At 39.7% G+C, this 25,824-nt stretch overlaps 1 protein-coding gene across 3 annotated transcripts in view; it reads right to left on the bottom strand.

The window, feature by feature from the left end:
- Window positions 1-1,447: 1,447 nt before the first annotated feature.
- c1ql4b (complement C1q like 4b) overlaps window positions 1,448-25,824 on the bottom strand; it is a 67,215-nt gene continuing 42,838 nt past the window's right edge. Inside the window, exons 1-3 of one of the 3 annotated variants that reach the window (XM_088087297.1) lie at window positions 23,040-23,551; window positions 21,099-22,527; window positions 1,448-3,675 (exon numbers count right to left, since the gene is read on the bottom strand). In XM_088087297.1, coding sequence (XP_087943423.1) covers window positions 3,496-3,675; window positions 21,099-21,638 — 720 coding nt within the window. In that variant the 5' untranslated portion in view covers window positions 21,639-22,527; window positions 23,040-23,551 and the 3' untranslated portion in view covers window positions 1,448-3,495. Of the gene's footprint in view, window positions 3,676-21,098; window positions 23,552-25,824 lie in introns of those variants that run through there. The other 2 variants (XM_042503727.2, XR_015778624.1) reach the window with 2 other exon arrangements.

Here is a 25,824-nt window from a genome sequence, read left to right as displayed (position 1 = left end):
GTCAGCTGCTTAAATAGCTTAATTTTGATCTATAATACATTTGACAAATACTAATAAAAGCTTGAGTTCTTTCAAATAAAAAAAAACAAAAAAAAAAACAAACCTGAGCAGTGAAAACTTATCACGATAGATATCAACGGCTGCTTACTTCAAAGTAGAAAGAGAACACGAAGAAAGCACTTGTTTTACAGCAAAATAATCCTGATTTCTCCTGTATCTTTTTTTTTATTGTGTTTTATGGTTTTCAAGGGCAGAGAAAAAACTATGCTGATTTCATACATAACAAATACACACAACTCAGCTTGCAAAGTACAGCAACGACAATGAATCCACACTGCTCATGAACAAAGGTAACAGCGCCAGAAAACACACAGTAGGATGCAGCATGGCACAGAGGTTATGTAAAGCCACTCAGGAGGAATTTCGGTGTACAATACATACAAACGTCGGGAGAGTTTTTCAGTCACAGCACAAAATTGATCAAAAAAGTTCACATTCACATCTCATCAGGTTACAGTCATGCTATCAGGCCTCTAAGCTGGATCAGTCGTTGAGCCAGTATGAAGCTCTTTCTTTTTCCGTGGCACTAAAACTACAACAGATGTGCTGATATTAAATTGTACCCGTCTAAGCATTATATCATGAAAAAAATAGAATTGTTTAATATATTAATTCGTTTACATCAACATATTTATAATTTTTCTGAATGCAACTTTTCAACAACACGAGACATGCTTCTGTTTGTTCCCACAGGTGTTATCCACCATACAGGATGAACCTTGGTCTCCACTTTGGGGGCTTTTATTTACAGCGGTGAGGTACATCCAGTGACATACAAAGATTCACAATCAATGTCAGTTAGCATCTGCATTTTCTTAAATATTTTGCGCGGACTGGTTTTCATCAGAAATCCTCGTCAGATTGCTGTTTGCATGAGCTTGTTCATAAACGCCTGGATTCAACAAGTGTCTCATGCATAAAAAATAAAAAATTAAAAAGATAGTGTAAGGCACAGAAAACCTATAGGTATGGCAGTAAAACATCAACATCAGTCACCTCCATCTGAAAAACATCCTCATTTGAATATATTCACAGTAAAACTAAAGGAATTGTTTGAAAAAACATGCTTATTTGTTTTCTCACAGAGAGCTCGATGAGAAGATTGATACCACTGTTATATTGGTTTAGTTAATATGAAGCTACAGCCAGCAACCAGTTAGCTTAGCTTAGTACAAAGACTGGAAATGGGGATATAGTTAGCCCGGCTCTGTCAAAAATATGCCAACTAGAAAAATACATAAATTCTCACATATAACCGACAAGGTACAGTATGTTATTTAGTGAGTTTTAAAGGTTCTGGTACGTAGACTGTGTTACCTCTTGACAGAGCCAGGCTAGCTGTAAGGTGGAGTCAGCTAATTAGGAGAAATACTGCTCATATTTGGAGAAAAAAAAATCATAAAACCCAAGCGAATACACCTTCTGCAGCAGTGCTCATTCAAAAGTTCAGGTAATATCTCAAATGCTATTTATATTTCATTACTATTCATGGCGTAGCTCCATCCATTGGTGAGAGTGAGGACATGAGAGCGGCAGAATAGCCAGCATCATTTTTTGGAGTGAGCGACTTTGTTTGTTTCCCATTGACGGACCCGTGTATGGACACCAGATTTTTTTTTGTCAGTGAACATTCAGAGCCGACAGCTAATGTAAGCAGAGGAAATATTCACTGAATTTGACAAAAAGTTTATTGGATTAGAATCGCAGACCTTTGCACCTTTAAACTGCCACTATGCTTTCACAATAGTGATTGTCAAAAATCAAATATTTTCAGAAACCTCCTTCTCCCACACCTTTCTGACATCAGATCAGGGTTTCCGATCCCACCTTTTCACCCATCTCACTTCGTGACAGGTGAGCTGTGAGAGCAGCCAAAGTTTTTTAAAAAAATTAGTTTGCAACACAGCTATTTCACTATGAATGTCTTCCAGGAAAAAGTGTGTGATAATGCGTGCCATTAACTCCATATTTAAATACCTTCCACCCCCCACCCCACCCCAACACTGCTGGCCTACTCGGCTTTACAATACATTGTATGAACCACATCTTTTCTAGAATAGCCATGAAATTATCTTTGGGTCCTGAAACTGAAACCAATGCACAAGTGCCTTAAAGCTGCACTCTTTCTAATGGCCAACAGGGGGCTACTACACTGGTTTCAAAAAGAAGACCAATTATATAGAAGTCTAAGAGTAAATGATCCTACTTCTCATTTGATTTATTACCTTAGGAAACCCTTTTGTAAATGAGTTTATGGTCTCAATTGCTAGTTTCAAGTCCTCTTCAGTAATGAATGACATTCGTTTTGTAAATTATGATTCCATTTAGAATAAAATAAACAATAAACAGGGCATGATTTAGGGCGGAGCTACGTTGTGATAGACAAGCTGTGGCTACTTCCACTTCTGAACAAGTAGTCAGCAGATATTAGAGTGGTATCAATCTTCTGATCTATCTCTAGGCTTACTCTCTGTCTCTACGCAAGACAGCAAATAAGTGTCAAACTATTTCAGAAAAGTCATGCATACAAACCATGGATGCCAGGTGTGAGTGTGACTGAACAGATGAGGCAGTAGAGGAGGCCTCAGCTCATTAGCAGGACATGATGAGGCTCTGCCATGAGCTCTGGCTCAGGGAAAATCTCAAAGCTAAACCTCAGTATCGATATACTGTGTGTGTTAAGGGACTGTTACCGACAACATGACACCTCCCTTCTTAACAGGAGCCGGAGAGTGCACAAGTCAAACTAACAGCAATGTGATGCTTTTACGCCTCAACACAAACTGAGTACACACACATGTATGCTCGCACACGGGCATGAACACAGACATACAACACACTGGATTATGTTCACGATGTTGGCTGTATTATCAGCTGAGATCAATATATTCATGACTTTTTTTCGCTTGGAAATCCATCTCACAGTGAAGGCGAGAGGCTGCAGCCAAGTACACACACTTCGATTTACAGTCTACATTCAGAGATCATTGCAGTCGATTTCAGACCGATGGCTGAAACAGTCATCTTGTCTCAGTGTAACAACCGATGGGAGGAGTTCAATTCATGTGGGCATGCCTTCGTGTGTGTGTGTGTGTGTGTGTGTGTGTGGATACAAGCCAATGTTTGCATGTGAAACAGACGTGAATCATGTGTGCTAGCCATGCTTACACATACTGTACATGGCACAGAAACATGATTACAGAAGTGTGTGTATCAGAAGTAAATGTTAACTGGTAATATATACAATACTATATTCATTTTTACACAAATTCTCTATTTGTTAATTGTGATCATGTTATTACATGTTTTGTGTACTGACCAGCTGAAATGACAAATTACATCATGGAGGCATGGCGGTGTTAGATGCAGAAAAGAGAGGAAACTTTTTGCTTGATTACACAGAGAGAGAGAGAGTATATAAATGTGAGGATACTGTCAGTCAGGGTAGATGAGAAAGCCAGAGAAGGTGCTGTATTTGTTGGTGTTTCCACCGTGAACTTTGCCCCCATCAAGCTGTACGCACACTTCGTCCCCCACATCCAGGTGCAGGATGACACTGTTGGAGGCATAGTCGTAGTTCTGATCTGCATCTTGAGCAATTGCGCTGGCCCTCACCTGAAAGAGAGACAAAAAAAGATGGTAATGGACCGTTAAGAAAAGCACAAAGAAGGGCACACAATCGAAAGAGTGCTTCCGTAGCCAAGTGATTACATTGCATGCCATAACCACAACATTGTTCAATTCCAGCATTAGGACTTTTGTAGCATGTCATACCTCTCTCTCTCTCTCGCTCGCTCGCTCTCGCTCATTGTCACTGTGTTCTGCTATATTTGTCTTGGCATTTTAATTTTTTCGTAACAGACAGCGAAGAGATAAGACCCTGAATATATAACAAGGGCTTCTGGAGATGCTGCTACTCACAGTCAGCCCTAAGTACCAGGTAGCCTATCACATGAGTTGCTACTAAGTGCTAATATTAAAGTGCTAATATTAAAGGGAAAGTTCACCACAAAATCAAAATTACATTTTTTAAAATTATTATTAAATAACACTAAACTATTTAACCTAATTTAAAAATGTGCTTTTGTTTGTAATGGCGCTTCAAGGCAAGATAACACAGCCTACAACTACATAACACAAATAATACCAGAACTAGGCATTTAACTGATAGGCCTATTAAGTTAATATTTACTCTGACAGTGAAATAAGCTAAAAAAATTCATTAAAAATGATAAATAACAATCAAATAGCCTACATACATACAAGGAAGCACCATTTTAAGTACAGGTTTGTAAGATTCTGTGATCATGGATATTATGTACGCCCATAACGTTATCTTGAAAATGAGCAATTTTCACCAGCTAGTTCCCAATCTTTTTTTATCAGTGAAAACTGATTTCTTAGTCTCATCCATGGATCTCCACAAGCCTCTGCTTCCACAAACCTCTCTGCTCTTATTTTAGTGTCTGGTCCTCTCTTGGAGCCCCAAAACACTAATCATCACCTGCACAGGAGGCATGTTAACCACAGCCATCTAAATGTTAATTAGTGAGGTCAGGAAAAAGGCATGGCAGAAACATGTATTTCTGTGTACTTAACATAAATCTAGAAATCTATTATTATACAATCCAGCGATCTAATCTAGATTGATTAAAAACCCTAATACAGACTGGCATTTTCCTTTAAATCCAGTGTTTTATATTACCAGCTGATGATTTTAACAGGTTTATCTTTTTCATTTTATCACTGTATCCCACACAAAACCTGTCTGTTTCAGAGCTATGTTCAGCCTAAATAATCAAGCCCAACGCTTGAAGAAATTCCTTTATTACAAGCTAAGGTCAACTGAAGTCTTCTCAGAGCGTCAAAATACATTTGTAACATGATCTGCAACATGAGCCTTCTCCTACCGAATGTTCAGGACACCCCCAAAACTGTCACATGTTAAATAGAGATTGTGTAACATTTCTCCTCATTAATGAGAGTCGGGATGGGTTGATGGCGACACAGCTCATACATTATTCATGACATTACACCAACTATAAGGTCTGCATTTAAAAAAAGAAAAAGAAAAAAAATGATGGAAACCTGAACTGATTTAAGCACAGGGAATTTTGAGGAATTACAGCCCAGCCCACCCCAAATCTGGCAGGTTGGGTTGGCCCACTCGGATTGGGGCAGAGAATCAAAGCTCTAGTCTGTTCACGTTATCTGGATGTAACTGGTGCCATTTTATTTCCTGCTTCATTCTGTGATCTTGGTGTAATGTCATCAGTACAGATGCCTTCCTCTCCACTGGGCAGATAGATGAGATGTGCAGTGATCTTTGGCCTCAAACCTCCATCTGAGAGCTCAACCTTTCTTAGCTGCCATCAATTTTTCTAGCGGATTGTCACTCACACCTGATCCACCTGTTGCTGAGGAGAGGCTGATAGGGACTGTGAGACAGGCATCAGGGAGGACATCAGTTCATTTGTCCAGCAATTACAGTGAAGAGAATGAATGCACAGACATGAACATGTTGGCTGCTGATATGTGGACATTTGTTGTAGCTGAACTACAATAACACAACAGTTTCTGACAAATTTTGACTATTTTTTCACAGGTATTCAGTTTTGGAAGGTTGGCATATATTTTACCGTTTAATTTGGTGGAGCTGTTGGCAAACCATTGCCTATATCATACTTATTTGGTAATTCTGTCCACCTGATGAATGTAAGACCACTATTCACTTTACTCTGAGCTCGCTTTTCAGCTCTTTTTTACACAGGAACTCAAATGCACTGAAATTCATGTGGCTGGACCGTCTACCACAACAATGAACAGAGAAGCTCGGATTACAAAATACACAGTAGGGATTGTGTGCGGGCTGAAAGTCCAATATTCACTCATATGTAAGCTTGCTTTTTGGTCTGAACCAGTTTTTAAGAAAAAAAAACTGTTAAAAAAGAAAGAATAAAAAAATGCTTTGCCGAAATCAGGGGAACCGCGGTCAGGTAATGATTCTCAGTTGGTTCATCACTAATAGTGACCTTTATCACATAACACAAAGTCATCTGATGAGTTGATATTATAAAAACATTAATTATAGAAGCTTTAGATTTGCTGAAACTAATTTGCATTTATAGCGAGTGAGTCTAGGAACTCTATGTGATATTTAGAGCATATCTATGATTCAGAGGTTGTCGGTGGCTAACAACTACTTAGTACTTACAGCACTAATGATACCAACAATGCTGACATAGGTAGCCTAAGTATAAAAACCGTGAGCAAGAGTCTGATATTATCTGTAAATGTTATATAAGCACAGTGCAGAGCAGCAGCAATTAACTGGCCAATGGGATACACACACAGAGACCTGCATGCACTAACATCCATGTGGCTGAACCGTCTACCACAACAAAAAACAGAGAAGCTGGGATTACAAAACAGAAGAATTGTGACTTGATTCCCTGCTCAGGTTGCCATTACTCCACTGTATAGGCCTACATAAAAATAGTGGTTTGCCACTATAGTAATGTTCTGAATATCTTATAGAGCTTTTTTAAGCTGAACTCTAATACGCACGTTAAAACAAGGTTGACACAATGGCACTTTTATATTTTTGATTTCATAGAAACATAAAGTAACTGAAATAATTCTTTTAATGAGAAAAGGAAAAAAGTAATCCTATATAATGCTTAACATGGACAACATGCATCAGCAAGGACAAAGACACCTGAACACCACTGGGAGCTGAGATTACCAAACAATGTAATCAAAACCTGAATGACACAGTTACAACAAGAGCTTGACTGATGAGCTTCATAAAACTGCCATCAACACCTGCAGTCCAGCAACTACTGATATTCAAAACCAACACACTAAAGATGCATCATCTGGTGTGAAGACCACCAGAACCTGGAGCCTGACACAATTTTACCAAGTAATATGGTCTGATGAGTCATTTCTCACTCTTTTATCTACAGTTGGACAGGTTTATATATGTGGATATGATTAAACATGATGCTGGGTCTAATAGTATGACCAGCCATTCAAGAGGAAGTCTTTACATTGGAAGATTACTGTACATATTTGCACAGCAGTTAACACATATGTGATACCACTGAGCGCCCACATAATCCTAGATCATAACGCTCCCCCACATGTTGCTATAAAGGAGCAGTTGCTTTATGACCTGAATGAAGGCAAACACCTGCAGTAGTCCTGCAGTAATGGGAACAACAAGTTTTGACATTGGTCCAGTATAGAGTGGTGAAGGGATGACGTAGTATTTTTGTAGGCCAGCCAGGAAGTTAGCATTGCACTGGTTCCCTCGTCAAAAACCTTGCAGGATTTTTGAATGGAATTTCGGCTATCACCAAAAATAAGCTCTGTGACGAGCACAAGTTTATGATATTTACAGGTTTTGTTCAGCATGATAATCTTCACAGATGAACACCACTTTTGTGTGTTTTGAAGCTTAAATTAAATCACCAGAAGCAAAAAGCTATTGACAGGCTACACACGAACTACATCGCGCTCGCACGTTTTAAACGTTGCCACTACAAACACTGTAAAAACATGTTTAAACAAGATCGAAAAATATTATAAACAGATAAATGTACAAGTTAGAGCGCAAGTCTGTAAAGCTGTTACGGTGGACAAGTGGGTTTCTGTGTCCGGTGTGATGACGTCTAGCATCCCCACTGTAGTCCCCATTTTAGCCACTTGTTAGCAACTGCCTTTTTTTAAGACGAGTAAAACCTTAAAAGTTCAAAAATCGGGTTTAAGCGGACGCATTTAATGTTACAGAACAAATCGTCTAAATATCTTTGGCCTGTGTTAACCACAGACCTTATTTAGGGCATTTTACCGAAAACCCATTCAAAAAACCCATAGACCTTTGGATGAGGGAACCGGGAGTGCCAAGAGGCTTGCCAGTGGATTTCCGCGTTTTAGGACTCATTACTTCACCAATCTATTGAGTGAGACTACTGCAGCTGCCAGCCAAGGAATAGACTGACATGTAACCAGTCGGGGCATGTTTGCAGTGTTAATTTAAGTCCATTAAAACTGCTGTTTGACAGCATTATAGAAAGAGGCCCTACAGAGATACAACTTTTTGTTGTTAGATTGTTTTTGTTAAACCAGAAACAGCACTAAAATCGCTAATGCCACACCGACCAAAAAAAACTCTGTGAATTACAGGTTCTTTTCAAGCAAGCCACAGTTGGTGAAACACACTGAGAAGACAAACCAAGGTTGCTTTTGAGTTTTGTTTATTTGTGTGACCTTTAATGAAGTGTGTTTTATGAGGATAAAATAACTGATAAAATTTTAACGCTCCAGTATGTGCAATTTAGTGGCATCAAGTGGTGAAGTTGCAGATTGCAACCAACTAAAAGTAAGTAAGTACAAGTACAAGTAAGGTGGCTGATGTAAAAATGCAAAAAACATGAATGGCCTAGTCTAACATCAGTGCATTCTGGGCTACTGTAAAAACAACATGGCACACTCTGCGGAGGCGGACCTGTTTTGTATGTAGATATAAAAGGCTCATTCTCAGGTTTAAAAAAAGAAAGCAATGATTCTTAGTTTCAAGTGTTCATATGTACTAATGAAAGAAAAATCGTTTTAAATATTACGTACCATCTATGCAAATAGAAAGCCCTAAATTCTAAATGCTAGACCTAGAGTATGGTGGGTCTTAATTGGCTTTTTGTTTTGCAGTGCAGCCACACACTTTTTACTAGCATTAAAACCTCTGACACCTGAGAAAATTGGTTTGATTTATTCAAAAACGTGAAAAAACATGATGAGCAACTTATCAAGAAATGTCCCACAAAATGAAAAAAAATAGTGAAAGGTTGCCAGGAAATGTTCTGAACATTAGCTGGGAGGCATTATTAGTTATGATCAAAAAAAAGGGAAAAAATGTCCAGAACACTATGTTTCTAATTCCCTTGATAATATATTTAAAATTATGTTACAGGAAAAAAATTCATTATATTAAATATTTAAGTATTTTTCCTTTTTTTGTCTAGTTTTATTATTATTATTTTTAGGTATTTTTCTTCTAACGTTTTACTAATTTCTTGTTAATTAATTAATTATTTTTTTGGCCAATTCTTGTTAAGTTGCTTGTTACCCTCCTTCAATGTTTTTAAAGAAATTAAGCTAATTTACTCATGTTCCAAAGGGGTTTAACAAAATCGATCATTCTCATTAAGAAAAGGTTATCTTTGTAAGAACGCTTTCCATAATGTTGTCAGACACTTGGGAAAACAATCTGAGCCTGTCAGTGGCAAAAACAAACACATTTAGTGGACTTAAAATGAACATGCATAATTGCGCCGAGTGGTTACATTGCAGCCTGCTTCACGGCTGTGTGGCTTCAGCTGTCTTGCCCAGTACTGGACCAATTTTAAAAGCCGCTTTTCCCATTAGCCATGTAGAAACAAACATACAGGCAAATAGGTTGAAAATACTGGCGTTACCCTTTAAGATCCAAGTTGTTTTTGCAGCCAATAAGCAAATCTGCTTATAATAAATTGGACAATTATTGGGTAAGTAACCAACTATTCAAGCAGAAGATCCATTTAATAGTGGAAAATAAAGTACACAAGCACATAAATATTAATGAATGCAAATATGAGACCCTCACTCCATCCCTGTCTGCAGCTCTGGGTCTCACTAAGGATATGGTCCATCATCTCCACCAGTAATCAAGCATCCCTGACCCTCTTGTGATCACTAAGACAAATCAAACAAGACTAAACTACCCATTTCTCCTCATCCTCCATCCAATGACAACGTTTTTTCACCCATTTCATCAATTCAACTCAATATATTTCTCCATACAAGCATTTCTCCCATGTAGAGAGGGTGAACATTTTTCTTCCCTTCCTCGAGACGGAAATGAATCGATACATTTCCTTTGTTTTAATGCAACTCACATCACTCCATTAATTGTTGTCCCTCCCTCCACACCTCGCACCCCCTTCCATCACCCCTCTCCCATTCGCTTCCCCATCACTATCTCTTCATTCTGGACCCATCTATCCATCTTTTTGTGTTCGTACACTCCAATGAGATGCAGGTCACGCACACATTTTCTCTCCCCCGCCATGGCAGTGTTGGCGGGAGCAGCGACTAAGTGTGTCCCTGTCCGGTCTAAATCGGATTGATTAACGGCGTGCTGCTGTGGCAGGTCCCCCGCGGACCCCCCCCCCCCCTCCATTCCTCCCTTCTTCTCCTTCCCCCTTCACAGCATCCCTCACCCCTCCCTACTTCCAGATGCGTCAGGGCGGGCTGTACACGGCTGCAGGCTTCAGTAATTGGTAGTCGGATAGCTATGGCAGCTCCCTGCCTAATAGGTCCAACTCCTCAATAACTCCATACAATCACAATAAATGGGGGCACAGGATAGGCTACAGTGGTCAAATGGGCCCATGAAACACTAGCAGGAGGTCAGGATAACATCCTACACAAACACACACACACACACACACACACACACACACACACACACACACTCCATCTTGATCGCTCTCTACATCTCGATAGGAGCAGCTCTCTTTGTTTTTTTTTTTTTTTTTATGAATCTCGAGTGAACACCTGAGAAAACCATGCAGCATATGAGACGTTTTGTTATTTTATACTGTTGGACTGTTTTGCTCTGAAGGGACCGAACAGCTCCCATGAGGAGACCTAATAGGTTTTTCGGAAAAATATAACAGTAAAGAGAATCTGACATCTTGTACGTCCAACATCTGTCTACATGGTTGAACGGCAGGATTCCCCTGACAGAATTTTCAACGGAGTTAAAGGCTGACAGGCTGCTGTAGCTTGCTACGAATACACAATATAAGATTACAATTAAAACTGGTGTACATCCCTGTATGTGCCTGGACAACATTATTACAATCCTTCCTATTAAAATATCTGGTTCAACTGCATGTAGCACATTTAAAAGTCTGCTGCCTACCTGTATCACCCATGTTTAAGGGTCATACTGTAAGTTGCATCAGTGATATGCACACCACACCGAAGGGACAAAATGTTATTTATAGTATCTTATGGTTGACTTCCTTATGAAATACATAATTTAACTTAACCTCGACTCAGACAGTGCAGATGCTGACATTTAATGTGTTATGTTTATGATTAATTCATGGTCACATTGCCATCCTACACATTATAACCCCGTGGATAAGTTATTTTGTACATTTTATGTACAGATTTTTAGGAGTTTTACATTTAAAATATTAGCAGTCATCATCAGTATTATTGCCACAATAGAATGTGATTAAATAATCATGAAATAAGTCATATTCAGTAAATCAAAAAATAAGAGACGTTAAACTATATGTTTATATTAAGCATTAACCACTGCATGAAAAATTCAAATAACAGTAGACAGTGTGTTAAATGGATTGTCAGTGGTGGAAAATAGGTACATTTCCTCAGTCACAGAATTTTGATGTACATACTCGAGTATTTTGATTTGAGGCCACTTATACTACATTTAAAAGGGAAATACTGTACCTTTCACTCCTGAATATTATAGATGTTATATCATTTATTAGGATCACATTCCTGTAGGATGCATACTTTAACTGTGATACTTTAAGTAACACTGTAAAATCTGTCAAATTGATCTTGCTTAAACAAAACTGACAAAACCAATTTCCTTAAAAAAACAAATAAAAAAAATACTGTAATTATTTTTAAGGTATTTATTTTATACATGCTTTTAAGTTAATACTTGTTCCAAGTGTGCTGATAACTCATCTGATAAAGGACTTTTACTTGTAACCAGGGCCATCATATTAGTAGTTGTTCGTAATTACCCAGGGTCCCAATGGGGCTTAAACAGCCTGGAATGAAAAGTTTAGTTTTATTTGCATTTTTAAAAATTTCTAAGTAACTTGTGCCATAACTAAACTAAAATTGGCTGTTTATGCTGCTGCAGAGTACAAATGAACACCGTCATGTCTTTACCCAATAAAGGGAAATTGGGCTCCAGAAAAGAAAAGAAAAGAAAAGAAAAGAAAAGAAAAGAAAAAAAAGAAAAAACTGACAGAAAAAACATCAAAAGCTGCATGAGAGAGACATGAATCAAGAGAGAAAGGGCCGGGGGCCCACTGAGACTAGTATGCATGCATGGGGCCCAGAATTTAGTGGTACACCCCTGCTTGTAATTGATCATTTTTAGTATGTTGCACTGTTGCATTTTATTAAACCAAGCATTTGAATACTTCCTCCTCCACTATGGAGAATATTTTAATTTCTTGGACCGACCCCAGCTGTTGACATTGCTGAGCTTTGTGACACTGAAACCAGCACAGATGAATCTGCAGGTTCGGCTGTCAGGAACAATCACACTGAAACCCTGTTCTCTTTAAGTGCGCAGGAGGTGCTGGGGAACGAAAACAAGAGGGAAAGGCAAATCAGGATTATTGTCAACAGCGGCAGAGATTGATAGCGACGAGGGAGTGAATTTCTGTCTGTTGGCCCAACGCTGTTCTGACTTGATCTGCTGCTGTTGGGGAGAAGGGAGACCCGCGGGACAAAAGAGAAGATTACACTGCCTCCACTTTTCATTAGGGGGCAACATTAAATGGGAAGAGAGAGACTGAGAATGGTGGGAGAGAGGGGAGAAATTGACAGCATGGAAATAATTCACAGATGGTGCTAAATGCTCAATAAAATCTACATTCTCAGCTGTGAGCCACTGATTTGTGTGACATATTTAAGGGCTGACACATACTGTATTTCAAATTTATTTAGCCAAAGATTTTCATCATTTTTATGTATATCGACCCAATATCAAAGTGTGTGTTCATAATGTTTATGTCTGAGCTTTGTCTTTGAGAAAAATGATGGAAGGAGGGCATGAAGAGAAAAGAGGAATACGTGGTGAAAAGGAAGGCAGAAATTTGGATAAGAACACACAGACGGGCGAGCAGCTGCATGCACTTTTAACAGTCTGAGCACAGGATTCGGGTAAAGGAAGCCAGAGTTTAGACAGGCTTTGAGTGATGGGGAGGGAGCTTGTTGGATAACAAACTGATCAAGCATGCTTGCTTCAGAGGAGGGGGTGGGGATATAAATGAGGTTGGGGAGGCGGGCTGTCCACGTAGTGTGTTATTTTTTTCAGTTTTGTTTTGTTTCGCAGTGGTGCCTTGATCCTCTGGTAATAAAACTGACAGGATTCATTCACTGTGATGTACAGACCTCTCAGCACGGAGCGAGGCGATTGAGACGGGGTCTCTTAAACTTACATGAGGGACCTCTGAGGGTGAACTGGGAGAGAGAAGAAGGGCAATTGAAATGGCCCTCTTTTTTGTGAAAGCTGCGGTGTTCTCTGCGCCTCCACCCATGTGTACCAGCCTGAGGTGTCCTGTTTCTATTATGCAGGGGACCATGTAACCCCTCTCCTGCACCACACACTCACACACTAATTGGCACACTAAATGTTAATATTTTGCCATGACACTCAAGACCTAAGGTGTCAAGATGTTGATTACAAAGTCTCTAATTGGCTCTAGACTGAAACCTTTGAGGGTAGAGATGCCTTAATTGGATATAAACGGGTTCTGTGGACGGTCTACCTGCAGAGCATCAGAGCCTGAGCTGTGGAATTAGATTATAGTATTTCCTTTATGACATTGTTTACTGTCTCGTATTAGCGTGTGTTTTACAAAGTTTTCGCACAGGGACTCAAACAGCAAAACACTATATAAATCCTGTTCACGGGTTATAACTAAATAATTCTGCTATACCTTTTTTATTTTAATAATCCAATGTATAGGTTATTTTTGTAATGCTACTATTATCAAACACTGCAAAACACTGCTGTTCATGAAAGAGACAAAATCCTGCTTCCTTGATGAGGAGGAATGATATTATAATGGGCAGGCAAAAGGGAAGCACAACAAAGGCACGGCGAAACACAGTAAGAACCAGTCAAGATGTTTCAGCCGGCAGAATATAATGGCCTCAGCCATTATAACAGAAACATACATAGTCAAATAATGGCTGTGTGCATGAACATGTGCATAAAAGTGTGTGTTCTCACAGAGAAAGAACAAGAAGCGAAAACAAGGGCAAGCTGCAGGCTATATGAGAGGACCTGTCCTTTTTGCTCTACAAGAAATGGTTACTGAAAGGTTGGACTTTTATCCTCCATCACAAAATGTCCCCCAGTATAATGTGAGGAACACGAAAGCAATGCACCACACAGAAAATCAGAGTTGAATATTAATTATTCTGGCTAAACAAGCAATCGTTGGGGAGAAAAATCTGTCTAATGAAGTGCCACATGAGGCCCATATTGACACCTTATCTGACGTACTGTAATCAGCGGCTTGCACCGCTCACGGTAACCACTTCACACCTACCTACTGGAGCTGTCCCTGTCCTCTAATTGAGTCCAAGCTTGTCATCACTACAACTTTTAAGTGGTTAATCTAATTATCTAATTTGCTTCTAGATCTCATTAGCTTATTTTCTTATGAATACAGGCATAAACCCTCAGTTTGTATCACTGCTTTTGCTTGAGAGCCAGCCTAAAAGACATTAACTGATAAGACATAAGCCCATTCATTATTATAAAAACCAACATATGCACCTTAAACAGAATCTGCACATGGATTATTCTAACCTGGACGCCTTTAATGCACCTTCAGTCCAAAGTCTAATTCTCCACTTTTAATTTCACTTCCCCTCCAACCTTTACACCTTACATTGTTAAGGCTGAGCCTCATGTCAGAGAATTCTGTTAGGCTTTAATAAGGCACAGCTTTGCCCACCAGTGTCTTCCTCCAGTAAGATCCAACCTAATGCCACTGCCACATAATGAGGTCACGGTGTGTCAATAGCAGATGAGATGCTGAAATGCTTCTACCAGGGGCGGATTTAGGGTCAGTGAAGATGCGAGGCTAAGCCCTACAACATTTGTATTTTGGGGCTATAAAAATGCTTATTAACAGAATTAATTTCTGCCTATTATTATTATTATTAATCATAATCTATACAATTTAATGCAACTTATCAGCCACAAATTATACATTTAGAAAGATTATAATGTACTTTTTTGTTGACACTGTCATAGAGATGGGGGAGGGGGCAGTATATCCTGCCCCTGGAAATTTTAACATCAAAAACCTAATTTCCTGCGTTGTGGTGAATTTTTAAGCATCAGTTTGTGCATTTTCTACATCAACATACGATGGAAATGTCACAGTTCTTTCTGCAAACCTTTACAGTGGATTCTTCTTTAGATTACAATTGTTGCTTTTCAGGTTTCATATTGCCACCACTGAGGCATTGTTGTGTCTGTGTCACAACAATTTTGAGTTTGGGGGGTGATTTTTTCAAAGTTTTTTTTTTATAATACTGTTTTCTAATAATTGTGAGTTTTTTTTCCTTTAAAAAAATACGCTTCAGTTTTGTAAGTGTTTTAAAAAATAATTTGGGAAGATTTGTGTGGTTTGTTTAATAATATGGAGTTTGGTGGTGTTTTTTCCTTGATTAGTTTTATTTTTTGTGTGTTTTTTAAAAATCCTTTTAATAACAGGTTGTTTTTTTAGGTGTTTAACCCTTTTTAACTTTTAATACTTTAAGTACATTTTTATATATGTATTATATTTTTTATATTTTCCTTATTAAACTTACTTTTACTTAAATAAAATTTTCAATTAAGGACTTTTACTACCACACTGATGTCACCAACAGTATACTCTGTGTGTGTGTGTGTGTGTGTGTGTGTGTGTGTGTGTGTGTGTGTGTGTGTGTGTGTGTGTTTACACTATAGACTGACCAACTGTTCAACTGTCCAGTTTCTCCCATACTAGACCAGCTATAAATATTCACACCTTCTCTCCATGCTCATCACTGTAAAGGGCAAAGTACATATTGGTGGTGAATTATATATCCATTGAAAAGGTCATCTACCTCAACACCAATCTTTTGATGAGTTATGGGACATGATGAGTGAGGAGGATTCCTTGCCTTGACTGAATCATCTATGCAAACTTGATGCAAACTTGCACATCGGCTACGCATTTCTCAAGCTAACAGCTGACAACACGAGCCTGATTTGTTTCATACATGTCCGTCATAGCTTTGTCTCCTCAACTCCTCCATTAGGACAGAGGACACTCTCATGTCTCCTTTTCCCTCATCTGCCTCTGTCCACTCTCCTGTGAATATCTATCCATCCATCCCTCTCTTTCTGTCAGCCCACTTGTCTGTGTCCTGTCTGTCCCTGTGGTGATCCCTCCTCAGGATGTGTCTTATTCTCAGCTCCCTTTGACAAGACATTGATTAACACCACATATATCAGTCTGACAATTGTTATACACATACACACACACACACACACACACACACACACACACACACACACACACACACACACTGCAAACACTATCACAGACATACCACACTTTAAGTTGACATTTTGGGAAATACACTTATTATTCACGATCAATGTTACTCTCATGTCTCTATGGTAAATATGAAGCCGGAGCCAGCAGCTTAGCATGACAGTTTGGCACATTTACTTTTGTAGTTTACTTTTTATATTGATCCGTGTAGTTCTTTTCTTTTTTATTGATATGTACTTACAATTATATTGCCATGTGCTTTTTTGAGACTGATGCTTCCTATTTGCACTATTCCCTTGCTGGTGTAATGTTGCAAATTTACCCTCTGTGGGACAAATAAAAGATGATCTTATCTCATCTCATGATATATGAAGCCTAAATGCAATCGCAAGGTAAAAAGCTAATGTTAAGTTGTAAACAAAATACACCATGGTAGCATGACTTAACATCATTGCCACAATAAGGCTGCAAAGCCATGGTTGGCATTATGTAATTCTTTGTTTCATTCAGTCACTTGTTAGTGTTCACCTTTTTGGAGACACTTCAAAAGTTTAAAATTCATAAATGGTGTGTTTACTGATGGATTTTACATATTGGAACAAAACATTAAAGTGTCTTAGCTTGTGTTAACCACAGACCTTATTTCAGGCATCTAACCAATAGCCCAATGACTTTGAGGGGAGGGAATCGTGAGTGCCACATGCTAACTCATCTCCAAGTTTAAGAAGAATCCTGCAGCGCTCTATAGACCCCCATGTTAAAATGGCCATCTTTATATAAGAACCATGTTGACAGCCTCGTACAAAAACTCTAACCGCTGAATAATTAAGGGTGGGCCCATGGTGAATTAAAGGGTATTTCCCAACATTTTACACAATTCTTTCAACGCAGGTTGTGACTAATGAGCTCCATTCATTAATCCCTCAGTGTGACAGTGTTGTCTCAAACCAATGTAATTCTATCTAAACTAATCAAACACCCATTCAGAAAGATGGTTACAGTAACAATGAGAGAGTAATGTCTTTAAGAGACTCGAAATTGACAAACTTTTTCGGTGTTATCCTCAAGGTTTTTCCTCATTGACCTAGCTGGTTCACTCTGCTACAAGAGCACTTGTCTACTCAGAGAAAAAAACATCAGGTGCAATGAAACTGTGAGGGCAAGATCAGCACTGAATTGGGTTAAATAATTTAGTTGATGGAAAAGATAATTAATGGGGAAGGAGTCAATAGCCAGTGTGGACAGTGAACGTGTGTGTGTCTGTGTGTGTGTGTGTGTGTGTGTGTCTGTGTGTGTGTGAGGAGGGGAGGAGGGGCACAGGTGGAGGGGAGAAGATCTCATCTAAAGGCTATGAAAGATTTAACAGCAGGAGAAGACAGGAATGACAATGTCTGTGAAGGCACGCAACAAACCAAGTCCCCCAATTATACCTGGCATTTAACTGTCTGTCCTCTTTACTCTGCACTTTATGCACATCCCGTCAACTCAATGAAATAGAAAATAACTGTTTATATGGACTAGACAAGTCACCAAAAAGATCTATAACACAATGATGTGTGTATATGGGAAGTTAATAAAACTAAAGCAGTATGGAAAATGTATGTACTGAACCTAACATTTTTATTCAATGATAATAATAATAATAGCTCATGTTAGTTTGCAGAATATCTCAAAACAAATTTCATTGAAATGTGTTAACAGGTTTTTAAGATATCCTGCTAATTAACAAACAAACTGAACCAGGGGTGCATGGGTAGCACTGAAGTAAAGTTGCAGTAAACCACTGAAACAAACGCAGGTGTGATTTTATGTTGCAGGCTCTATGACATTGTTGGAGGTGCTGTCAGAGCTAGTGTTACTGAATTGAGTTGAATGGTGGGAAAGCCAAGAAGGCCAGCTGCATGACCTTATAGCAAAACTAGTGTCTCCCACTGATGGGGCTAAGGTTTGCATAAACCTCCCTGTAAAGCTAATCATTCGTTGATAACAACCAGCAGGTTTTGCCATGTATCCAGCTATAACTTCATTTAAGCTAACAGTAGGATGGGCAACAGCAAGTGATAAGGACAGCAGAAAACAGGCATTCAAAAATGAAGGAAACCTAAAATAAGCAACCAGGGCAGCACCTTTTCGACTGCTTGTTAATGCAAATACCTAATCAGCCAATCACATTGCAGCAACTTAATGATTTAGGCTTATAGACATGGTCAAGACAATCTGCCAAGGTTCAAATTGAGCATCAGAATAGGGAAGAAAGGTTATTTAAGTGACTCTGAACATGGCATGGTTGTTGGTGCCAGAAAAGAGCAACTACTGATCTACTGGGATTTTTATGCACAAACATCATCAGAATGGTCCGGAAAAGAAAATATCCAATGAGCAGCAGAAAACACCTCATTGATGCCTGAGGTCAGAGGAGAATGGCCAGACTGGTTTGAGCTAATAGAAAGGCAACAGTAACTTAAGTAACCACTCATTACAACCGAGGTATGCAGAAGAGCATCTCTGAATGCACAACATGTTGAACCTTGAAGCTAATGGTCTGCACAGACTCTGGCGCCACATGACGTCAATAGCGCAAGACAGCTGTAGCTGTATCTCAAATATTTAAACTGCATTTCTGTCTTTTCATCTTTATATACAGTCACGGAGGTGCTGGTCTTCAGGACTTTCTGCCAGAAAATCGATGCACTATAAAGAGCGACAAAGATCGCATCAGTAGGAAGTTGTGGCGGATGAATGGGTTAAGCACAGGACTTTCACTCAGGAGACTAGTAAAAGTCCAGAGTCAGTGTTGGTTTATTATTTGTTGGTTTTAACAACACATGCAGTATGATGATGTTGCTACAAGGCCCAGGAAGGACGTCAAACTGATGTCAAGGGAAAGTTGCAGTTCACGTTCACTTTGAAACTGCTTTTGAAACATAACATGTGGTCTTGACTGGACATTCATCTCAACATTTGCTGGAGAATTTTGCATGTTCACATAATAACATACAACTTAAAACTGTACTTTTTTTTAATGAAATGAATAGGGAGGGTTTCAATGCAAGCTTCTGAGCTGTCCCCTGTTGATTTTTTGCTTACTGTAAACAAAGTCTTTTAAGATGTGAGCATATCAGAAAACAGCAGCCCAGCAGGGTGATGGTCTGCTCAGCAGCAAATTGCCGTCCGCCCATGTAAAGTGCAAATTACATGTATAAAAATTGCTGTTACTCCAGCAAACACTCAGCCTACTTTGCATTGCAACAAAGCAAAGCATGTGTTGTGTTTTTTTTCTTCTTCAGTGGTTATCCCCAGGACGTCACTCTTCTGTTCAGCAGCGCACGTGTCAGAATCAGGGCTCCTCAACAGAGTGAGGGCTTAGTACTTCAAGCTTGTCATGGATCTCCAGATGGAAGCATTCAAGGCTTTTTTCCAGGCATTTGTACTTGTTTATTTATTAGTGTTAAAGTCAGAGTTCCTCAGAGGACAGTAGCCAGCTGTTGCATTTTGGCGTTGTTCCACTGAGACACAGAGGATTGTTATCCTCTTGATCGCTTGGCTGTCACACTCTCTCTCTCTCCGTCTCTCTATCTTTCTCCCTTTGTGCAAGTTGTACAATTAATTACAGTTTTCACTTTCTATGTAAAGCTGTTCTTAGTCCCGCCTCTGTCTCCACTTTCATCCTGCTTTTACATCCCTTTCTTTGTCCTCCAAACTAAATCAGTGACTTGGAAAAAAAACTTTTCAAACTTTTTCTGATTAAACAGAGAATTGAAAGTCCTCTGCTATGATCAAGTTAAGATACGGCATGACTCATTTTTATGTTAATTCTGCTTTAAATAAACAGCATTAGGGTGCTTTTTGGTATATTTGGTGGAAACTTTGCTTTAGACTTTTCTTTGTCTTGAACTTCATTTTCAGTACAAAGCACTAACAAAACGAGTGCAATACAATGCAGTTCAATTTAATGACTTGCAGTAAAACTACCTCTGTGATGCTTTTAATTATCTGTTTTTGTTGAGCCTGTGTCAGAGAGGTGCTGCTGAAGACATTTTGCCTCACCAGGAGAAGAAAATCAGAAAGCAAATAATTGCCAAAAGTGAATTACATCTATATTCTAGTGAATAAGCCATAGCATCTGTAGTAGTTATGTTGTCCGTTGGGAGAAAAGGAAAAAGTTGTGTGACAATATTTTAAAGAACCAAAGTCTGTAGAGACAGGAGGTTGAGAAGGACAGAAAGGTCAACTTTAAAATCTGACATGTGGCTGTTGTTTGCTTCCCATTACCTACCAACAGTAAGCATTGGTCTCTTTTGACCCTGACTATGAATAAAAAGTTATTTTAACCCAACTTAGGAACTTTCCCAAAACTTTGTCTAAACCTAATCAAACAGTAACTACTGTACTATCCAAAAGAAAACAGCTTTATTTTTCAGTGTTAATGTTTTGTAGCTGCTTGGAAGTAGCAGTTCAACATTTGTACGGGTTGTCCCTGCATTAGAAAAGTGTTCCTGTTGTTGTCCCAACGGCTGTTGGTGGCTAACGTAGAGAGATACTAAATTAACTGATTTTTCCTAATTTTGGTTGGTTAATATCTATGGACTGAAAGTTTGTGTCAAAATGTGTAATTTTTCAGTGGAACCCTTCACAAGCAAACACTCTTACAGACACACTCACCTGTCCGTTCTTCTTCAGATCAGCCCACATGCTCGTCCCATCGCCTCCTCTCATCAGGACATGGTAGGTGAAGTAGTAGATGCCAGGCAGGGGGCAGGTGAACTTGCCGGTGCTCGGTTCATAGTAGTTTCCTACGTTGGTCACCACGTCATCGAACTTCAGTACTTCACTCCCTTCATGTTGTTTCCGGAGGCCTGCGTAGAATGCAATTTTTGGACTGTAGAAGGATGGGCCATATCCACCGGGTCCAGGCCCGGGTGGACCAGGTGGGCCGGGCTTACCAGGCTCTCCAGGGGGCCCTTTAGGACCTGGAGGACCAGGAAGTCCAGGGCTCCCTCTGAATCCCTGTTTGCCCCTGCGGTTTGAGAAGTCTGGGGGCTGAGGGGAGACGGCTGTCAGCTCTCCCTGTGGGGGGGTGAAAGTGTCACACACCATCTTGCAGCTCCCGAGCATCTCGTAATGCGTGCCCCCTCCTCCGGACCCTCCCCCTTTGGTGGTGTGGACCAATAGGGGAATGGCCACCAGCAGGACCAGGACCATGGCCACGCCAACTCCAGCCCCGATGACACGTTTCTTGCGGCTGAGCCGGGAGGCGGCCAGCGTGAGAAAGTCCTCCTCCCCCTTGGCTGGAATGGTTGTGCCGGCCAGGCTGAAAGCTGAAGAAAGTCACTACTGGATCGAGAAGGTGGAGGAGGAAAATATGTGACTGTGTGGAGCAGAGAAAGGAAAATGGGGGCTTTTCTAGGAGGGGGACAGGCAAGTCTAATACAGGAGAAAAACAGGAGTCAGGGGGAGGATAGATTTTTCCATTTCCTGGTGTTCAGTTTGTTTTGTATCCTTTTATTTTTTAGTGTCCTCCGGTTCAAAAGCTATCTAAAGATAATACACCATTTTGCAAGACAAAAATAACAAATATTTTATATGTATTTGTCAAAAGTGAGCATCACCATTGAGATGTTGGATTTTCGGCAGCTGCCTTTTTTTTTTAAATTTTTTATCCAGCTCTGTGGTTGTGGAGGCTCCAGTGAAAAGCTTTCAGTTGCTCAAGCAGAGAGCTGTCAGGTGGGGTCTACAGTATTCCCACTGGAGTTCATCTCACCCACCACATACGGGGAAGGGCGCTTGTCTGTCCAGGAATGATGAGAGAAGAGCGAGGAAACTGCTAAATCTTTTCTCTTTCCTTTCTTCTTGTGTTTTTGTTGATGGGCTCACACAATTCTTTGTATATGTTGTTATAAGAGCCTGGATAAGATTTATCTCAGCAGTCTACTCCTCCATCCAAAGTACAGATTTGTTACAGGTCGTAAAAAGGCAAATTCTGAGGAAAGGGCAGACCAAATAGTATTGAACGTGGAAACTCTTGTTTTAAAGGCAGCTTGGACGAAGCAGAGAACATTTTATCAGAGGAGATCACTGAATCTGCTGCAATCTAGAAGGAAAAAAAGACACAGAATTATAACAGAACTAATGAAACCAAATCAATATGCTGTTACACTATCAACTTTTAACAAAAACAAACATATAAGACATTTAACAAATAGAACTTAATTTTGTAATTAATATTTAAAATTATATTCAGCAATTAATAATTAAAAATAATCAAAACGTGGTACAGAGTTTATTCATAAGTAGGCTATTTCATTTAAACATGTGCGTGATCACTGATAAATGTGAAGACATGAAAGCTCAGTAATTAAATAATCAAACTAAGTGAGGTCAGAGTCACATGCTGATTTTATTACAGGCCTAAATTCATCACTGTCTACAAACTCGACTTTTTAGCAGCACAAATACAGCACAGTAATTCTAACAGTCTAGTTATAGTAATTTTCTTTAATTAAAAAATGGTCACTCTATTTCAAACACTCGTCTAACTTTAATGAGAGCAAGAGTAATTAAGGATTTAACGAGTAAACTTTAGAGAAAGTTAGATGAGCTTACCAATTTTTTTTCCTCTCTTTTCTGCGCGGGTCTCTGTGTTTTTTCTTTCACGCTGCGGATTCAGATGGAAACGTCGCAGACAAAAATTGCTCCAGGACCGAAATGAAATCCGTCCAAGACTGAGCGCTTTCACTGTCGCATCGGATGAAGTTACGCGGCAGGTGCGAAACTCAGGAGTCACACTAACACTGAAACTTACAGCATCTCATCCAGGACTCCTGCATGGTGGCCGGACCGCAGCGCTCACAGGCAGCCCGCGCGGACACACGGAGCGAGAGAATAAAGAAATACAAAAAGAGTTTTTCAAAAAATGCAATTTAAAGTCGCGCAGCGCTCCCGCACATAAAATCACACATTGCGACGAGTTACTTTTACAGACTTTCGCTCTGCAGAAATCCCTCTGCAGTGCGACTTTATTTGCAGCGCAACAGTTCACTCACTTGTTGTATTTTCCGTCCTGCTTCTCTCTCCTCAGCATCTGCCTACTACTGCTCCCCCGCCCTAACACACACACACACACACACACACACACACACACACACACAGACACTGAGATTCACCCTCCCATCCTGCATCTGACCTTTTCACAAATCAAAATGACTACATCTGTTTAATAGTTTAATCAAAGGTTGTCTTATCCCGTTCAAATATTGAAGATTTATTTGCACCACACTTAGACATACAACCAAAAACACATCTGATATTTATGTGACATCACACCTGTCAGTCATTGTAATATGGATTGTTTGGGTTTGTTTTTTTTCCTTTGTAATATTTCCCTCTAAATGTTTGTTGGGATTGCCATATCAATTCTTCATCGAGGGCCATGCCTCAGACTGCACAGTATGTAAAACTATAGCCTTGCTTTGCCACATAAAGATTTTAAAGTAAGATGTTGCTACTTCTATGTTTGGTCAAACAGCAGGTGTGAAGAGGCTGAAGTGTGAGTACAAAACGTGGGCTCCAGATGTGAGACTGACACGCATCACGCAGGATGTTGAAGTGAAAAGGATAAGGTGAAAGGAGGAGAGTGGTGTTCTCAGGGTTGTTGTCGATGTCTGTGTTTCTGTCGCTTTCAGACCTCGTTAGAGATGAAAGATGTATCGCTGCTGACAACCCCCCTCCTCCATCTCCTACTAGTCTCTTTCTTTTCCTTTCTTTCTCCCTGACTTTACATTTATAGCATTTATTAATTAATTCATTCTCAAATTGAATTTTTTTTATATGGGGTGCTAATGTCTGATATAGAGCAGGGGTTCCTCTGAAATATAAGATTTTTTCAGGTGTTTCTTTCTATCGGATCACACTCAGTTATATCAGAAACACCTGAGTATTTTGCTTACATTTTACCAAGAAATATTAGTCTGGGGGCATTTACACAAGACAAAGGTAAGTGAAGCATTTAGGCAGACCCCCAGTCCACTAAGGCACCAGTATGTACTGTCAGTTCTGCTCCTTATTTATTCATCTCCCAACTTTACTGAGCAGGAGAGTGTAGCAGATATTGAATATGGATCAATAGATCACTCCGCAGAATGCGTACTGTCAGCCGACTGAGCCCTCAGGCAGATGCCAAGCCTCTAGTCACATTTGCATTTGGAGACAGAAAATAACTACTGCTTGTCAGAAACGGGGAAACTGTGTGGTTTCTATATTTTACAAAATTGGCAAATCACACGAAGAGGCTAAAGAATTGACTGCATTTTGTGCTTTTACAGCATGCTCTCTGCTTACATCCACGGCATGCCTGGCCGTGCTTTTTTTTAATGTGCCTTTATGGCATGTGTGTGAGTGCCTTTATGCATACATATGTGCACACATAGACATATAATTTACATGTGGGCTCTGACACACTGGTGACACACTCAGAGGCTCCCTGCATTTAAATTATTATTGCCAAGAAGGGAGGACAATTTAGAGAGAATGAGGTTTTTAGAGCCCTATGAAATATTAACTAAGCCGATGAATATATCAGCTGTGAAGCGATAATGTCTGTCTCTGACTCTGTTTCCTCATGATATATGATATCATGTTCTTGTCTGTACTATATCATCCTCTCCTGTGTTCAATTGAAGCTCGGGTTTACAGGAGGAAACAGTTTGATCTTCTCTTTAGATTTATAAAATACTGAATTTTATCTGACAAATTATCACTGGTTATTAACACACTTACATGTTCTATCTTCTTCCTTGTCCTTGACTTTAATGTCTCTTTTCTGACCTCCAGGTGTCTGAGCTGTGGAGATTTGATTGATATAAAGGCTTTACAGCAACAACAGACTGGAAGGTCTGAAGACCGGGGGGTTACAGGGTTAAGTCTCAGGTGGGACATGACTGCTGTTGTTAACACAAAGGTCCGCTGACTCAACCCCGTCAATAAGCTAGCGCAGGAGAAAAACTGAAGTCAACTGCTGGATCACACGATAGCTGCTTGTAGCACAGAATGCCCTTTTCCAGGTGAGAAGATCACAAGAGTGGCCTTGAAGACCAGTATAATGTATACAGCCCGAAATCTCAAATTGAGGAGGGGCTGCATGTGAAGTTGTCTGATCCAATAAAGGACAGACAGAACTGCACCTCCACCAGGGATATTCAACTTCCTTTGCTTGGCGGCCACTTTTGCAAAATAACAGAGGGCCAGGGGCCAGTCACAGCATCCCCATGTTTCTAGGATTTATGGACATTTTTAGGATATTAGGACATTTCTAGGATATAAGGACATTTCTAGGATTTTAGGACATTTCTAGGTTATTAAGACATTTCTAGCATTTATTTATGTTTCCAGG

Source organism: Plectropomus leopardus, chromosome 2 (genome assembly GCF_026936395.1).
Source record: "Plectropomus leopardus strain MGB_pleo_1.0 chromosome 2, ASM2693639v1, whole genome shotgun sequence".
NCBI lineage: Eukaryota > Metazoa > Chordata > Actinopteri > Perciformes > Serranidae > Plectropomus > Plectropomus leopardus.
Note: the sequence above shows the minus strand (reverse complement) of the source record. Positions and strands in the feature narration are given on the sequence as shown.